The sequence below is a fragment of the Trachymyrmex cornetzi genome, unplaced genomic scaffold (assembly GCF_001594075.2).
Source record: "Trachymyrmex cornetzi isolate Tcor2-1 unplaced genomic scaffold, Tcor1.1 scaffold47, whole genome shotgun sequence".
Lineage (NCBI taxonomy): Eukaryota > Metazoa > Arthropoda > Insecta > Hymenoptera > Formicidae > Trachymyrmex > Trachymyrmex cornetzi.
The window spans coordinates 40,423-54,050 of NW_017299509.1; the positions used below are offsets into that span (position 1 = coordinate 40,423).

Consider the following 13,628-nt stretch of genomic DNA (forward strand, 5'->3'; position numbering starts at 1 on the left):
CTCTCTTTCCCTCTTTCTTCAGTTGCGTTAAAGATCACCAGTCATCGTGATCCATGTCGATCGGTTTTAAATTTCGCTGCGCTGGCCTCCGTTGGCCATGGCGAGGAGCGAATTTCGGAAATCCGTGCCGCGCGGTGCGCACCTGCAGCCCCCGCTCCATACGATCCCCGTCATCATCGCCGTTGCCATCCTTTTTCTCCCCCTCTCCGTCCCGCGCTGCACACACTTACAATTCCTTGATGAGCATTTTAGTCAGCAGAGCACATGGACCAGTAGTGTTCAATCAACAGACTCGCCACCAATGACGATGAGATGGAGCAGCAAGACCCACTGACGACACCGCACCCTCTGCTTCTCGTCGGCTACCGATCTGATTCACGGCTTGCGCTATCGGCTCGCTATCGGCTAGCCGCCGCCGCCGCAGTGTCATACACCCGCAAGGTCTACCGAGCAACGCCGACGTCGCCGACAGGACTCACCAACCGACTGACACACTCCGGGCCAGACCGCTCCGGCCGCTCCACGGTCCGCACCACCAGACCAGCAGCAGCACCGCACACCAGCATGCACCAGCAACCAACCGCACCGCCACGACCGCGCCAATGGAGTCACACACACTTGCGCGCGCTCGCGCCCGCGCACACGTGTACGACAGACTCTCCTCTAGCCTCTAGTCCTCTTCCCATCCCATCCCCGCCACTCTTCGGCCCACCTCGGCCGCCCTCGGTCATCACCGCCATCGCCGATGACCGTCCGATATCTTCTCCCCCGCCTTGCCTCTTCCGTACGAACTTTGCCGCTGACGTCATTGCACGAGAAGTTGGGCGCGCGTGCGCGCATCGCCGGCTATCACATGCGTGTATTGCCTTTCGGAGCAAATTTCGAGAAGGAATTAGGAAATCGAGAAAATGTGATGCTTGTAATTTATAATTCATCACTATGTTGTCATTGCACAAGTATGTGCATATTTACTTTTCCCTCGTTGCCGACGCGAAACAGGTTTTCAAACAATATATTGTAAAGTAGAGACTTGTTCTTTTTCCACCCTAGGACTGCACTTCTTGCGCGGTTTATCTTTTGTCTTTTCCTTTCTCCAATGTGAAAAGAGAAAGAAGAAAGATTAATTATGCAAAGTATTCAGTCTTGGGGTATGGAAAAGAACAGGCTTTAGGAACTTTTTTTTTTTCCATGCGTTCTCGAAGAAATTACGTTGGATGCCCTGATGCTCATTAAGGGCGGATTTTCAGAAATCTTAAGGTTTCCATGTAGAAAAAACATAATGGAAAAAATCATAACAGTATGAGATAATCAATCCAAATGTTGGAGATGTATAATATATAAAAAGTTACGAAGTTCCAATAAGCATTTTAATAAACTTTAAGTATTAATTAATCTTCTTTATCTGGGCAATCCTTTTCTCTTTGCAATTTTTGCCTAATTATGGAATTGTTTTTCACTTATTTAATTATCTTGGTATAATTAATAATAAATATTTTGTTCGTTTTCATTTTCAGTAAATAATATTACAGTTGTTCACAAACCTTTTGGAATCAATTCTGGCTGATTTATACATTTAGATCTAGTGAGGAACTAAGGGCAAGACCAATCATATTCAAGAATTTTACAACAGTTGCAAAGCTGCTTTTTCTGCTGAACGCAACCAATAAAAGATATTTATTAAAAGAGTTGTGCATCCATTCTTTTTTCTTTAGGTCAGAGATCAAATTTTCTCCATAAACTTCAATGGTAAAAGTTTTCACTTTTCACATTTTTTTAACGGAAAAATAAAAAATCGATACAGAATTGATGTTTGGAATACTGGTTTCAAAATTTAAGGAAATCCGTTGCTAAAGGGGAAAGGAACGATGAGAGTTGCGGAATCGGAGCAGTGTAGCGCTAGAATCAAACCCGAACTCGTAACACACGTTATTGACTCGAGACAACACAAACAGTTTACAGTGTAATTTTATTACGGACGAAAGACGAAACAAAAATCTTAAATGCAATCATTTTGATCAAAAAGGTATTCATTAATATTATCCTTATTGTTTCCTTATTTAGTTGCGCTGATGCGGTGTTCATTCCCGTTTTAAATAAAAAAATTACTCAACAGTATCACATATTCAAAGTTGATAAAACGTCTTCAAACGTGATTGAGGAATCTCTTCTGTTATCCATTTCAATCGATGTGTACTTTAACTTTAATCTAATTTATCTCTATTGGTTATTAGGAAATTTTTAAAGCTTCGAAGCGTAGATATATATTTCTATTCTTATCGGTCAATTGCATTACGATGTATTCATTAAAAATTAATTAAAACCTGATAGAATAAACGAAAACCTTGCTAGAGCATTTGATGCGTCCTTCTTTTTCTTCTTCATCTTTTAACACACGGTCAACTCGAGAGAATGTAAATATTATACTTTAAATTTTGAATCCGACGTAAAATCTCCCGCGTCGTTCTCCTAAAATTAAAAATTATATAATCAGAAATTTATTAGATAAATTATTTTTTTTTTGCTGACAATTGCAACCTCACTATTTAGACCAGGCCTGTCCAATTTGAGCTCTGAAGCCAAAACACAAAGTCATCGACGCAAAAAAATTCAATGTGAGTAAGATTTTGGAGACTGTAAAGTGTTGATACGCATTTAAGTGACGCTTATCAACAGTTTACAGTTTCTAAAATCTTACATTGAATTTTTTACGTCAATGGCTTTGCGTTTTGGCTCCGGAGCTCAAATTAGACAGGCTTGATTTAGACATTTCTTCATTTCTTTTTTTTCATTTCTTTATGCTCCTTTATAACTGACTTGTCGAAACTTATATCTTATCATGAATAAATAAAGTTACTGTTATTATTTTGCAACATATGTCGTTCGGTCAATTTCATCAATAGATGATCACTCGAAGTTCTTTCAAAAACACAGGCGATACAATAGAAACCACAGAACGTGATATTTAAGATGATTTCGATCAAATTCTAATTTATTATTATTATAATCAATTTACCATTAGAATTGTTTAGAACACACTTTCTAATTGTAGGTATAACGATAAAAAATTAATCTTTCTGTTTATGTCAACAAAATAGAAATTAAATTAAATTCACAAGTTAATCGCTAATTAAATTAATCGGAATTTGGTCGAGAAAAACTTTAAAATTTTTTCTTGGGATGGAGAGAATGCAGCAGAAATCGGGATAAACATATAATATATGTATATTTATTAAGATCAATCCGATGTTCCAAAGATATATTTTCAATATTAAAATCGGTTCATCTTTTGTAAAATATATTAAAAACAAATTTAACATCAAGTATCGCGAGTTTTAGTTTCCAGCGATGTGTTTACAATTGTGGTTACAATATTCTTTGAACTGTTGACTTCGGTGTTACAGTAGCGATTCGATTTCGACAAATCATGGAACTAAAAGATGTCCTTTTGTCTGAACTTGCAGCAGGTAAGAAACAAAATCGTTAAGGTGCTTAGGTGCCTCTACATAATTCGCAATAAATTGCAAGACAAGTGGTCTGTTTTCTGTTCCTGCACTAGGCTGTTCTCTCTCTTTCTCGCTTTAAACAAATATCAAACGTATATCTTTCTCACTTTAAGTTCCAAAAGTGTACACTAGTTCAGCCACAGAAAACAGACCTATAATTCGCAAACGCAGAATAAAAATTTGCATTTGTTTTTTTTTTAACATCTATCCTGCAAGAAGATTTGGATGATAGCATCGATAGTGCTATAAATCGGATGATGCTGTCTCTCCCGAATATTTCTTTCCCAGATATAAAAACATCGAATGATGCGATTAATTCAAATTCGAGCGAGAATTCTAAGAAAAATATTGAAATGAGCGACAGTGCAATCAAGCAAAACGTAGAGAATATCCATATACTAGGTAATTACGTAAAGCACACCATAAATATATTGAAAGGATAAAATTATAAAATAATTTAGAATCTTTGTTGCAAACGTTGTGAATGTCAAATGATTAACTTTATTATTGAGCAATAAGATTCGAGCATACATTTTTGTATTATAGTAAAAATTTGAATATAAAATTTTTTCAGAAAAATCTAAAGATGATTCGCATAAGAGAAAAAATGTTAAAGATGAAATTGAAATCACCGTAAAGCCTTTCGTTTTATGTGATGAAAACAATAAAATAAAAATTCTAACCGAGTTTGACGAACTCTATGACGAGAACTTATTGAACTATGTCGATGACATATGGAACTTAATTGAGGTACTAGTATAAATAATGCTTTTCGTTTCCGATCTAACGGGTTTGAATCGGCATGGATTGGATTAATGACGTCACATCTTCTACTATTGATTGATGTTATATCCCAAACAGAACAAGTCATAATAACATCAAAATGACATTAAAATGAATCGGAAGTGATTAAAAAATGACTTTTAACGATTATTTTGGAGTCATTTGAACATTATTTTGGTATCATATTTACTTGTTGTTCTACTCTGGAATAGTAAAGCGTTCAACATCATTAATCCAATTAAAATTGATTAAAATCCACTATATGTTTAAAAATGCTGTTTGTTATCTATATATTTGCTAGCCAATGTTAAAGATTGCTCGGAATAATTGTTTAATATTTTCAATTTTATTGATAATTGTTAAATTGTTATTAAAAATCCCAAGCAATCCTATAATTTTCAATAACATCAACGGATAATGTTAAAGCATTTTAGGAGAATTCTGTGTATACTGCTTTTCTTTTTGAAAGTACTTTGTATGTGGTCCAATTGATTTCAGATAAACGAAAGTCCAGATATGATAAAGTATGAACTTCATCAGTTATTAATCAATAGCCACGATAAGACTATAGCAAGTTATCTCATAAAAAATTGTATGTTAAAAAAAATAATGGAGCAAGTGCAAAATAAACCAGAACTTATGGTATGATTTACCTTTATTGCATAATACTTTACAGTAATAATTATTTCTTGAGCAAGTTTTACGTAATTATTTTAACAAAGCCTTTAAAATATACTTTTAGGAAATATGTTTTGATATAATTCTTAAAATAAGCGATATGTTTAAACAAACAATAGACTGGATAGGCAATTCCAACCAGTTTGCTATGTTAATTTTATATCAATTAAAATCTATTAATAATTTAGTATTAAACAACCTTCTGAAAATTTTACAATTAGCAGTGCACAATATCAAAATAAAAAATTTTGAATCACGTTGGTTATTCCACTTTAAGGAATATGGATCTTTTGCATACGATATAAGTGCTATACTCAGGAGGCACTGTCATGGTATACTGATTTATTCAATAATAATAAATTTTAAACAATAAGAATCTTAATGGATCGTACATATGAAAACTCAACAAATAGGAAATAGGGAATAATGGCCATAATAGTCAAAACTGAATCTTTTAATGTTTAAATAATTCTTTAGCTTCGACCGTTATGATCATTATTTCCTATTTATTGAGCAACTAATTTTATTACAAAATTTTAATTTTTGTAATACATTATAAAAGAATCAAATTTGATCAGCGAGTAATTTATTAAGTTTTTGTTGTAGAGAAATTAGTGATAACAGCGATTGAATTGATTAGAGACATGATTAAGACAAAATTACCGAATCAATGCACTCTTCTGGAAGAACTATTTAAAATACCTGAATTAATTCCTGCACTGATGATATCTTCCGCACAAGTATTAGTAGCAAAGAAAAAACTTAATTCTCCAATAAACTTAGAGTTGTACCTCTACAATTGGCTAGCAATAATAGCGAATGTAAAATCACATTTATGTAGCACATTTGGAAGGAATGAGGAAAAAGAAAAATACTTATTTATGAAAATTCTAACTGTTATATTGCATCCATATCAGGAGGAAGGTTTTTCATTTGTAGGACGTGAAATAAAACAAGATCTTCATATGATTTTCAAGTGTCTATGTCTATTGATATATATATGTAATTATTACTTTTACATTCCCCTGTCAATAAATCGCATTATGATGAAAATAACGTTGAATCTTTATACAGGTATAGAATTCATCAGATAATTGATACAGTAACATGTTTCTAATTTTTAACTATATATACATATATACATATATACATTTATTTATATATAATTGCAGTATACTCAAAAAACACGAATTTCGAGGTAGATACAGAAAAATTAATATTGTACCTTTCAAAAGAGATGGAAGATTTCTGGCTATATCTCGTACAATGTTATAATACTGAATGTATCATAGAATTAATGAAACCATTTAAACACACGCATCGTCAGTATTTCATAAATCTAGCCAGTTGTCATCCCAAGACTAAAGATAACTTCAAAATAATTAATGCGTTGAAAAAAATCAGCTAATGATTAGAAAATATAAAAGAATAAAAAGAATAATTAATCAACGTATAAATGCACAAAAATAATAAATAGTTTATTTTTATGTCATACATCAATTGGTAAACGACCACGCTCTTGGTCTTTTTTTTCCTCACAAAACAAAAAAACTCGAATTGTAACATAAATAATCTAATAGGCGCGTAATAGAGAGGGATAATCAGTCTCGTTTTATTTTTTTTTGTTAATATTCCTACATTCCTGTATTCCTACACTATTGTACAGTTTCCTGACTCAATTAAAAATTAAATTTTAACATATTTTATTATTTTTTTGGACTATCATGGTTGAGACTTGGCTAGTACATAATTATCTGACTAATGTTAAATTTTAGCTTTAATTGTAGCTTTAATTGTTTACGTTCAGTCAGTCTTAATTATTATGAGCCCAACATCGATACCACATCACATACACACTTTTGATGACGACTTACGTACTATTAGCTTTGAAAATAAATTCTTTTTGTAACATACATTATGTTTCACGTTTGTACGTTAGATCGGTTAGAGTCTAAACTATCTATAATGCTATAATTTGGATTTTTTTGTTTTGTACCGAAGAAGAAAATTACATTTTGGTTGCGTCTGGAAGGTATATACTTCAACAAGAATCTTGAAATCGCTGTACAAATTATCAAGTTTCAACATTGAAGTAAAATGGATACATGAATCGTCTGATTTAACAGTCGCTGCTTGAATAGCGAAAACTTCCTCTAAAGGCCGGTTGTTCCACCTTTTGGTAAATTTTACCTGTAAGGTAAATCTGGTAATCCGCGTATGTGATTGAGTAATCTTGTTACTTATATACACCCAACAAATAAAATTTACTAAAAGGTGGAACAACCGGCTCTAAATGATACATTGAGCAGACACAATGAAGATACGTATTTATTCCCATATTTCGGAAATATTTTTAGTCGAGCAGTATCGTAATAACAGAAATAGTTAATAATTCCCATTCGGTCGAAATATTTATCAATTAATGATATAGGAATAAACTATTATTTTTGCGCTCTTATATCTGTGTTAGTTCATTATAGCTTTTTATTATCTCAATTTTTTTCATCAAATTCTGTATTTAGTTTATTTTATAGAAAATATAACAATCTGAATATATAACTTGTTACATGATATGTCACTTTTTATCAAAAATTAGTGCAATATATTATATTATACGTGCTCATCTGTCTATATGCGCAAACATATTTTTTTAAAAATATGTTTTCAATTTAATATCTATTATATACATATATGTAACATGTATGCATGTTAAAAAAGAGTGCAATAACATTTTTAAAGTATATTATATATATTTTTTTAAATAATCTTTTTTTTAATTAATACATTAATACGTTAAATTTATTACTATAGTACTGCATTACCATATATTATCGTATTTTTAAAAAGTAATTATTATTGATATTTCATTTTTAAGAAGTTAATAATAATATGTTAAAAATAATAAGACATACCTCTATATTCAAAATTTTATTAACGACATTTAATGATCTTTTTTTCATATTGTTATTATTAATTACTACAAGAATTAAAACATTAAAGTATTTATAATATGTAAGTATAATCGGAAATTGTCTATTTTTCATATAATTATCTGTATACATATAGGCTATGCGTCCCAGCAAACAAGCTGATATTATTTTGATATCAAAATGATATTAAACATCAATTTGACATCAGCTTGTTTGTTGAAAGATCTAAAAAATCTTTTTTTACGAAAATTGTAATCACAATTGATCCAGTAACTACATATACAAAATACATATTAAAAGTGTAACGAGATAAATGTAAACGTATTTATTATATGTATATTTATCGAATAAATCAATTTGGCATGTTTAATTTGTTTATTGTTAATTTTGTTGACAGTGGTCTATTATAATTGCTTCCATTAAAATTCGTCAGATCAATGTGCTGTTTTCATTAGAAAATAAAGACTTTGTGGATTAAAGCAGTTAAATACATTTTCATCGATACACGCATTAGGTGCTTCGATGGAAATTTATAACAAAATAAACTTATATTATTAGTTTTATTTAAAATATCTCACGTAATCTTTTTGATTAAAAGTATCTTTTAAGGATGATAGTTCTGTCAAGGTAATAACTCGCATAAAATAAAATTAAATGGCTCGATAAAAAAAGAAACGTGTATTACGAAACACGCGGTATAACACGCACGACCGATGGGCTTGGCATGCGCACTCCATCGTGGTTGGTTGGCAGGTTCTCAGCAACGTGCAGCGCACGTTGGCAGTTGGCATTTGGCACAAAGGACTTGAGAGTGTCCGGTCGTTTCGGGTTTCTGGAATTTGCCCGCGACTCCACGCCGCCAACGACGATGAACAACGAACTCACGATCGACAAGGTGAGTAAGTCGATCACTCCCATCAATGACGAGGTCTGTTTTTTGGGCGACGTATATTGCGAAATATGTTCTTCGTTTGCAGTTTCCCGCTTTGAGGTCGAAACATGTTTACATCAGGGATAAGGCCACGGTCCTGGAAACGATAAATGCAATTCGGCAAGGTGGCGTAAATAATCTGCAGGTACGGACTCTTATTTCCATTTAATTCTCATAAAGATCAGGCTTTTGATTCAGCGTTTGATTTATCTACAATTATTTGTACAGATAGTCACGGATTTCGACTTAACCCTTACAAAGCAACACATAGACGGCAGACATGTACTCAGTAGCTTTGGTAAGTAAATAGTTTAATTTATTGTCTTAAAAAAGTAGAGAAAGTTGGTCTTTTATCATTAACTATTTATAAACTCGCTATTTATAATTTTCCTTAAATTTGCAAGTTACCTAGAATTAAGATTTAATTGTTTAAATTTCTACAAATAGATGACATATTTATCATGATTAATCAATTTCTGTTAAACTATGAGATAACTTAACGTTGAAATTTAATTTTAGGTATGTTCCGACATTGCAAGCAATTACCGCAACAATATTTGGACAAAGCTAAGGATTTATACAACAAATATAGACCTATAGAGATAGACCCAGAAATGCCTGTGAATAAAAAAGCAGATGCTATGCGCGATTGGATGGTGGCTGCGCAAAATTTACTGAAGGGCATCGAGTTTGATCCTCATGAATTAGAAGAAGTAGCCCAAGCATTCGATAACATATTGCGCGATGGTACAGAAGAGTTTTTTGAAAAGCTATACAATGTAAAAGTACCAATTATTATATTTAGCGCTGGTTTGGGAGATATAGTGGAAGCTGTGTTGAGGTATCACAATGCTCTCTTCGATAATGTAAAAATATTTTCCAACTTTCTCAAGTATAATGGAAGTCAATTGGATGGATTTAAGAATGACATGCCTATACATGTATACAACAAAAATGAGTGTGCATTGGAAAAGAATTATCTGAAGATATTTCAAAAGAGACAGAATGTATTGCTAATGGGTGACACGATCGGTGATGCTAATATGGTAGAAGGAATAGAGGACACTAAGGCTATCTTAAAAATCGGCTTCCTTTACGAGCACGTTAGTATTTCGATTAGTTGACTGTAAAATATTGGTATAGAGACTAATTGCTTTTGTTCTTCAGGTGGAGGCTAGCTTAAATTCATTCATGGAAAACTTCGATATCGTTCTCGTCGACGATCAAACGATGCAAGTGCCGACAGAGATTATACAAAATATCTTGTAATACTGTCTGTACCAATTCTCTCTTTCACCTGCGTGTACATGTACGCGTCTATAAAGATGTAAACATCACGCATACGTGATCGCTTTTTAATTCAAAATAGAGAAAACAATTTCATAAATTAATATGTCTTAAAATTACATTTTTAACATATTTTTAATAACAGTGGATCTATGTGCAACGCATATAAGTTATAAATTACGCTCATCTCATTAATAAAAGATATATTTTAAAGGTGTGCGTTTTAAATAAATTAATTTTAACTTAAAGCTTAAACGTTGAGAAATGTACTATTTATAAAAATTTTATAAATCTACGTATGTGTGAATGTTACAACGTCTCTGATTACAATGTTCATTATGTAATATTTGTTGAAGTTAAAACTCATGAAAATTCATTATGTTGCTCATTTGCTACAACAACGACATAAATAAAATAGTTGTCATTTGTTTGCAGAAAAAGAACAAACTTAAAAATAAGGATATAATACTTTAAAAGAACATACTTTTATTCCTGTATAAACAATGAATGTATTTAAAAAATTGATACCACAAAATTTTAGTGATTCAAAATATTGAAATTAATTTTCTGAAAAATGTTCTTTTTTTTAGTATTAGCAAATGAGCGATGTGTCCTCCAATAATCGACGTCTAAATATGAAATCTTGTATTTTTATGAAGTATATACAATATCTATTGCTAATATTTTAAAATAATTTTATTATAATTATGTGTCAGAAAAAAGAATTCTAAACAATAAGAGCAGTAATATCTTTATAAATCAACTTTAATGTTTAACTAGACTCGGTGTTAAACAATCAGAAGATAATCTAAGATGTTAAAAAAATTAAATGTTTATAAAAACTTCAAATAATTATAAGAAAGAAAGTAATAAGGAATTCATAGCCCCCTTATCCTTTGAAAATAAAATTTGAAGATTTGTTCATACTTTTTTAGAAATTTACTTAATATTTCTATTAATTATATTTTTTATATTTGTTTTCTTTCTTTCATTTCCTTATCAAATTTTTTGCATATATAATTGTTTTATCTTTAAGGAAGACAGGAATTTACAACAAAATATTAGGAATTTGATTGTAAATTTTTGTCCTCGTTAAAGATAATACAATTGTATATACTATACGTATATTTATCTTATTCTAAGTGCAAAAAGCCCTCGGAAGTGCACAAAAATATAAGGCATGAGATCTGTTTTTTTGTTCCCGCATTAGATTCTTGCTTTCGCCAAATATCAAACATACACTTATCTCATTTTAAATTCCAAAAGTGTATATGTACTACAATTTACTATTAATTCAGCTGAGTTCAGCTAAAAAGAACAAGCCTATTAACTAGCCAACCACAGAAAATAGACGTATGTATACATACAGTGATGTACCTGTATAGACCTGTCATTTCGACAGTGTGTATACTTTTATCGTTTTCAATCAAAACTTTAAAATCGTCAAAGATCGACGATCTCTTTGTGCGAAACACTTCGATTCTTTCTTCATAACTGTTTCGTATTGAGGTAATTAGTAAAACTGTGATAATTTGATATTTAAAATCTAAAATAAAATATATATATATATATAATTACTGAACTGTGTATACAATTACTGAATGTTATGTTTTTGCTATACATATACAAACAGTAAGTTTGAAATTATTTGTTTGCTTTTAACAAAGTTGTGTAAAAATGTTGAAGGTACACAGAATTTTTGAAATGATAAATTCACAGGACGTTAGTAAAGAGGAGCTAGAAGTATTAAAAGGCGATGCTGTGGGTAACAATCTCTGCAGTAGCAAATGGATAATTAATACTTTGATGTCTCTACTTAAGGTAATTTCTTACAAAAGTTATCCTGATAATTATAATACATGCCTTACTGCAGAGGAAATAGTGTGAGCAATGCTTAAAGTGGAGCATGTAAACATGCGTAGAAAATACAACCCGAACATGGTATTTATAATAATAGTGATATATTTCAGGTTGATGAAAATGGCTGGACAGAAGAGCTCGAAGATCAGCTTTGTACTCTATGGGATCTAAGTACGGAAGGAGAAGTAGTGTCATATCTTTTGTCACAGGATTTTCTTCAGATAGCGAAATACTTGTTAACAATTTGTGAAGAACCAAGATTCATTGTACGATTCATTTATCTTTATCATAACATTTTTAATTTAATTCTATTTTAACAACAATTTTTTATCGTTTCTTTCTCTCTCTCTGTTTCTCTCTCGCTCTCGCTCTCACTCTCTCATTATCAAAATATATTTGTAGGAAATAATCTTGGGTATTATTGGCAATGTATGCTGTAATGATGAAGCCATCGATACAGTAGGATGTGATCAAGAATTAGTTAAACAAATCCTAAGCCATCTTGAATCCAGTGACTCATTAATATTGATTCAACTTATCAGGATCTTACAATTAATTGCATGGAAAATTCGGCAAAATCCTCAATCAAATTGGATAGCTCATCTTACGGAATGTGAATTTTTTGGAGCTACTATAATTTTTATATTAAAGAGTTCAACTAATGGTATGCTAACGCACCGTATTATGTTGTAGAAAAATCCTAGTTAATATAATCGTAAAATCTCTATTGCAGATAACTTATTAATATCCACAATGAGTTTGCTTGAATTTATATCTCAGATAAATCTGCTAGAAAAACTGTTTAAAATAAACGACTTGATTCCCGCCCTGTTAGAATCATTTACACAGGTATTACCTGAGGGAAAAACAAGTGTCTCCGAATTAACGTTTGTCCAACATTGGCTGGCAGTGCTAATTGCCATAATGGAGTCTGGCTCACTTACATTCGAGGACTATGAGAATGACGAAAGGTTTTTGAAACTGATGGATATCATGTACAGGATATTAAAACCATATAACAAGTCGTACAATTTATATCCAATTCAGCAAGAAGGTGCTAATATAATTTACGATGCTATGCGAGTATTATTAAGTTTTCGTCGTTGCAACATAAACATCCCAACAAGGATAGATTGTATTATCGCGATTATAATTTTTTCCCTTAAAACGGGTAGGTAATTTTATTTTTTTAACATTGTGAACAGTATATCGCATATGCGATTATCTTTTTCATCTAATAATGTATGTATTAGTTTTAGAAGCAGATGAGGAAAAGAAGATGCGAGAATTAGATCCCAACGAGCTGATAAATGATCTTTTAGATTATATTATTAAATACTGGTTGCATATCATTGAATCTTGTACCAGCGAACAGATTGTGGAAATATTAGGTTTATGTGATAATAAGGTTCGTGAGTGTCTAATAAGTCTTACTCAATCTAAAATGATACCTGAGATGCTTGACAACGTGAAAAAAGTTATTACTGCTTTTGAAAAAAGTTAAAAAAGATACTTCTTAGTGTAATATATTAAAAATATAAATTATTGCTTTATTTTTCTTATGTAATATTATGTAATATATTGTATAAAGTTTGTTATGTGTGACATTATGTATATAATATTATGTACAAAATTAGTTACTGAAATCAACGATTT

The 13,628-nt window shown here is 31.4% G+C and overlaps 3 protein-coding genes across 5 annotated transcripts in view; 2 read left to right on the plus strand and 1 right to left on the minus strand.

Moving 5' to 3' along the window:
* vib (phosphatidylinositol transfer protein vib) overlaps positions 1 to 566 on the minus strand; it is a 3,445-nt gene extending 2,879 nt beyond the window's left edge. Inside the window, exon 1 of one of the 2 annotated variants that reach the window (XM_018513668.1) lies at positions 231 to 566. In XM_018513668.1, the coding sequence (XP_018369170.1) occupies positions 231 to 247 (17 nt within the window). In that variant the 5' untranslated portion in view covers positions 248 to 566. The other variant, XM_018513667.1, reaches the window with a different exon arrangement.
* A 7,950-nt stretch (positions 567 to 8,516) lies between these two features.
* cN-IIIB (cytosolic 5'-nucleotidase IIIB) lies at positions 8,517 to 10,285 on the plus strand. Its single transcript, XM_018513470.1, has 5 exons — positions 8,517 to 8,789; positions 8,872 to 8,970; positions 9,054 to 9,123; positions 9,345 to 9,928; positions 9,993 to 10,285. Exons 1-5 carry the CDS (start codon positions 8,619 to 8,621, stop codon positions 10,092 to 10,094), a joined length of 1,026 nt encoding a protein of 341 aa, XP_018368972.1. The 5' UTR covers positions 8,517 to 8,618; the 3' UTR covers positions 10,095 to 10,285.
* A 1,154-nt stretch (positions 10,286 to 11,439) lies between these two features.
* On the plus strand, positions 11,440 to 13,476 carry LOC108765106 (protein saal1). 2 transcript variants are annotated; one of them, XM_018513662.1, is made up of 6 exons: positions 11,440 to 11,621; positions 11,799 to 11,933; positions 12,083 to 12,238; positions 12,375 to 12,636; positions 12,706 to 13,143; positions 13,226 to 13,476. In XM_018513662.1, the coding sequence occupies exons 2-6, from the start codon at positions 11,817 to 11,819 to the stop codon at positions 13,474 to 13,476; spliced, it is 1,224 nt and encodes a 407-aa protein (XP_018369164.1). In that variant the 5' UTR covers positions 11,440 to 11,621; positions 11,799 to 11,816. The 2 variants fall into 2 exon arrangements, with proteins under 2 accessions (XP_018369164.1, XP_018369163.1); XM_018513661.1 differs by lacking the exon at positions 11,440 to 11,621 and having other exon boundaries at positions 11,785 to 11,933.
* Positions 13,477 to 13,628: the final 152 nt, after the last annotated feature.

Excerpts from the sequence above, each read along its gene's own strand:
- LOC108765106 (XM_018513661.1), top strand. The coding sequence starts at position 11,790 with ATGTTGAAGGTACACAGAATTTTTGAAATGATAAATTCACAGGACGTT. Across the intron at positions 12,239-12,374 it reads GTGAAGAACCAAGATTCATT|GAAATAATCTTGGGTATTAT; the intron begins GTACGATTCATT and ends ATATATTTGTAG. Across the intron at positions 12,637-12,705 it reads ATTAAAGAGTTCAACTAATG|ATAACTTATTAATATCCACA; the intron begins GTATGCTAACGC and ends TCTCTATTGCAG.
- cN-IIIB (XM_018513470.1), top strand. The coding sequence starts at position 8,619 with ATGCGCACTCCATCGTGGTTGGTTGGCAGGTTCTCAGCAACGTGCAGC. Across the intron at positions 8,971-9,053 it reads GTGGCGTAAATAATCTGCAG|ATAGTCACGGATTTCGACTT; the intron begins GTACGGACTCTT and ends TTATTTGTACAG. Across the intron at positions 9,929-9,992 it reads TCGGCTTCCTTTACGAGCAC|GTGGAGGCTAGCTTAAATTC; the intron begins GTTAGTATTTCG and ends TTTGTTCTTCAG.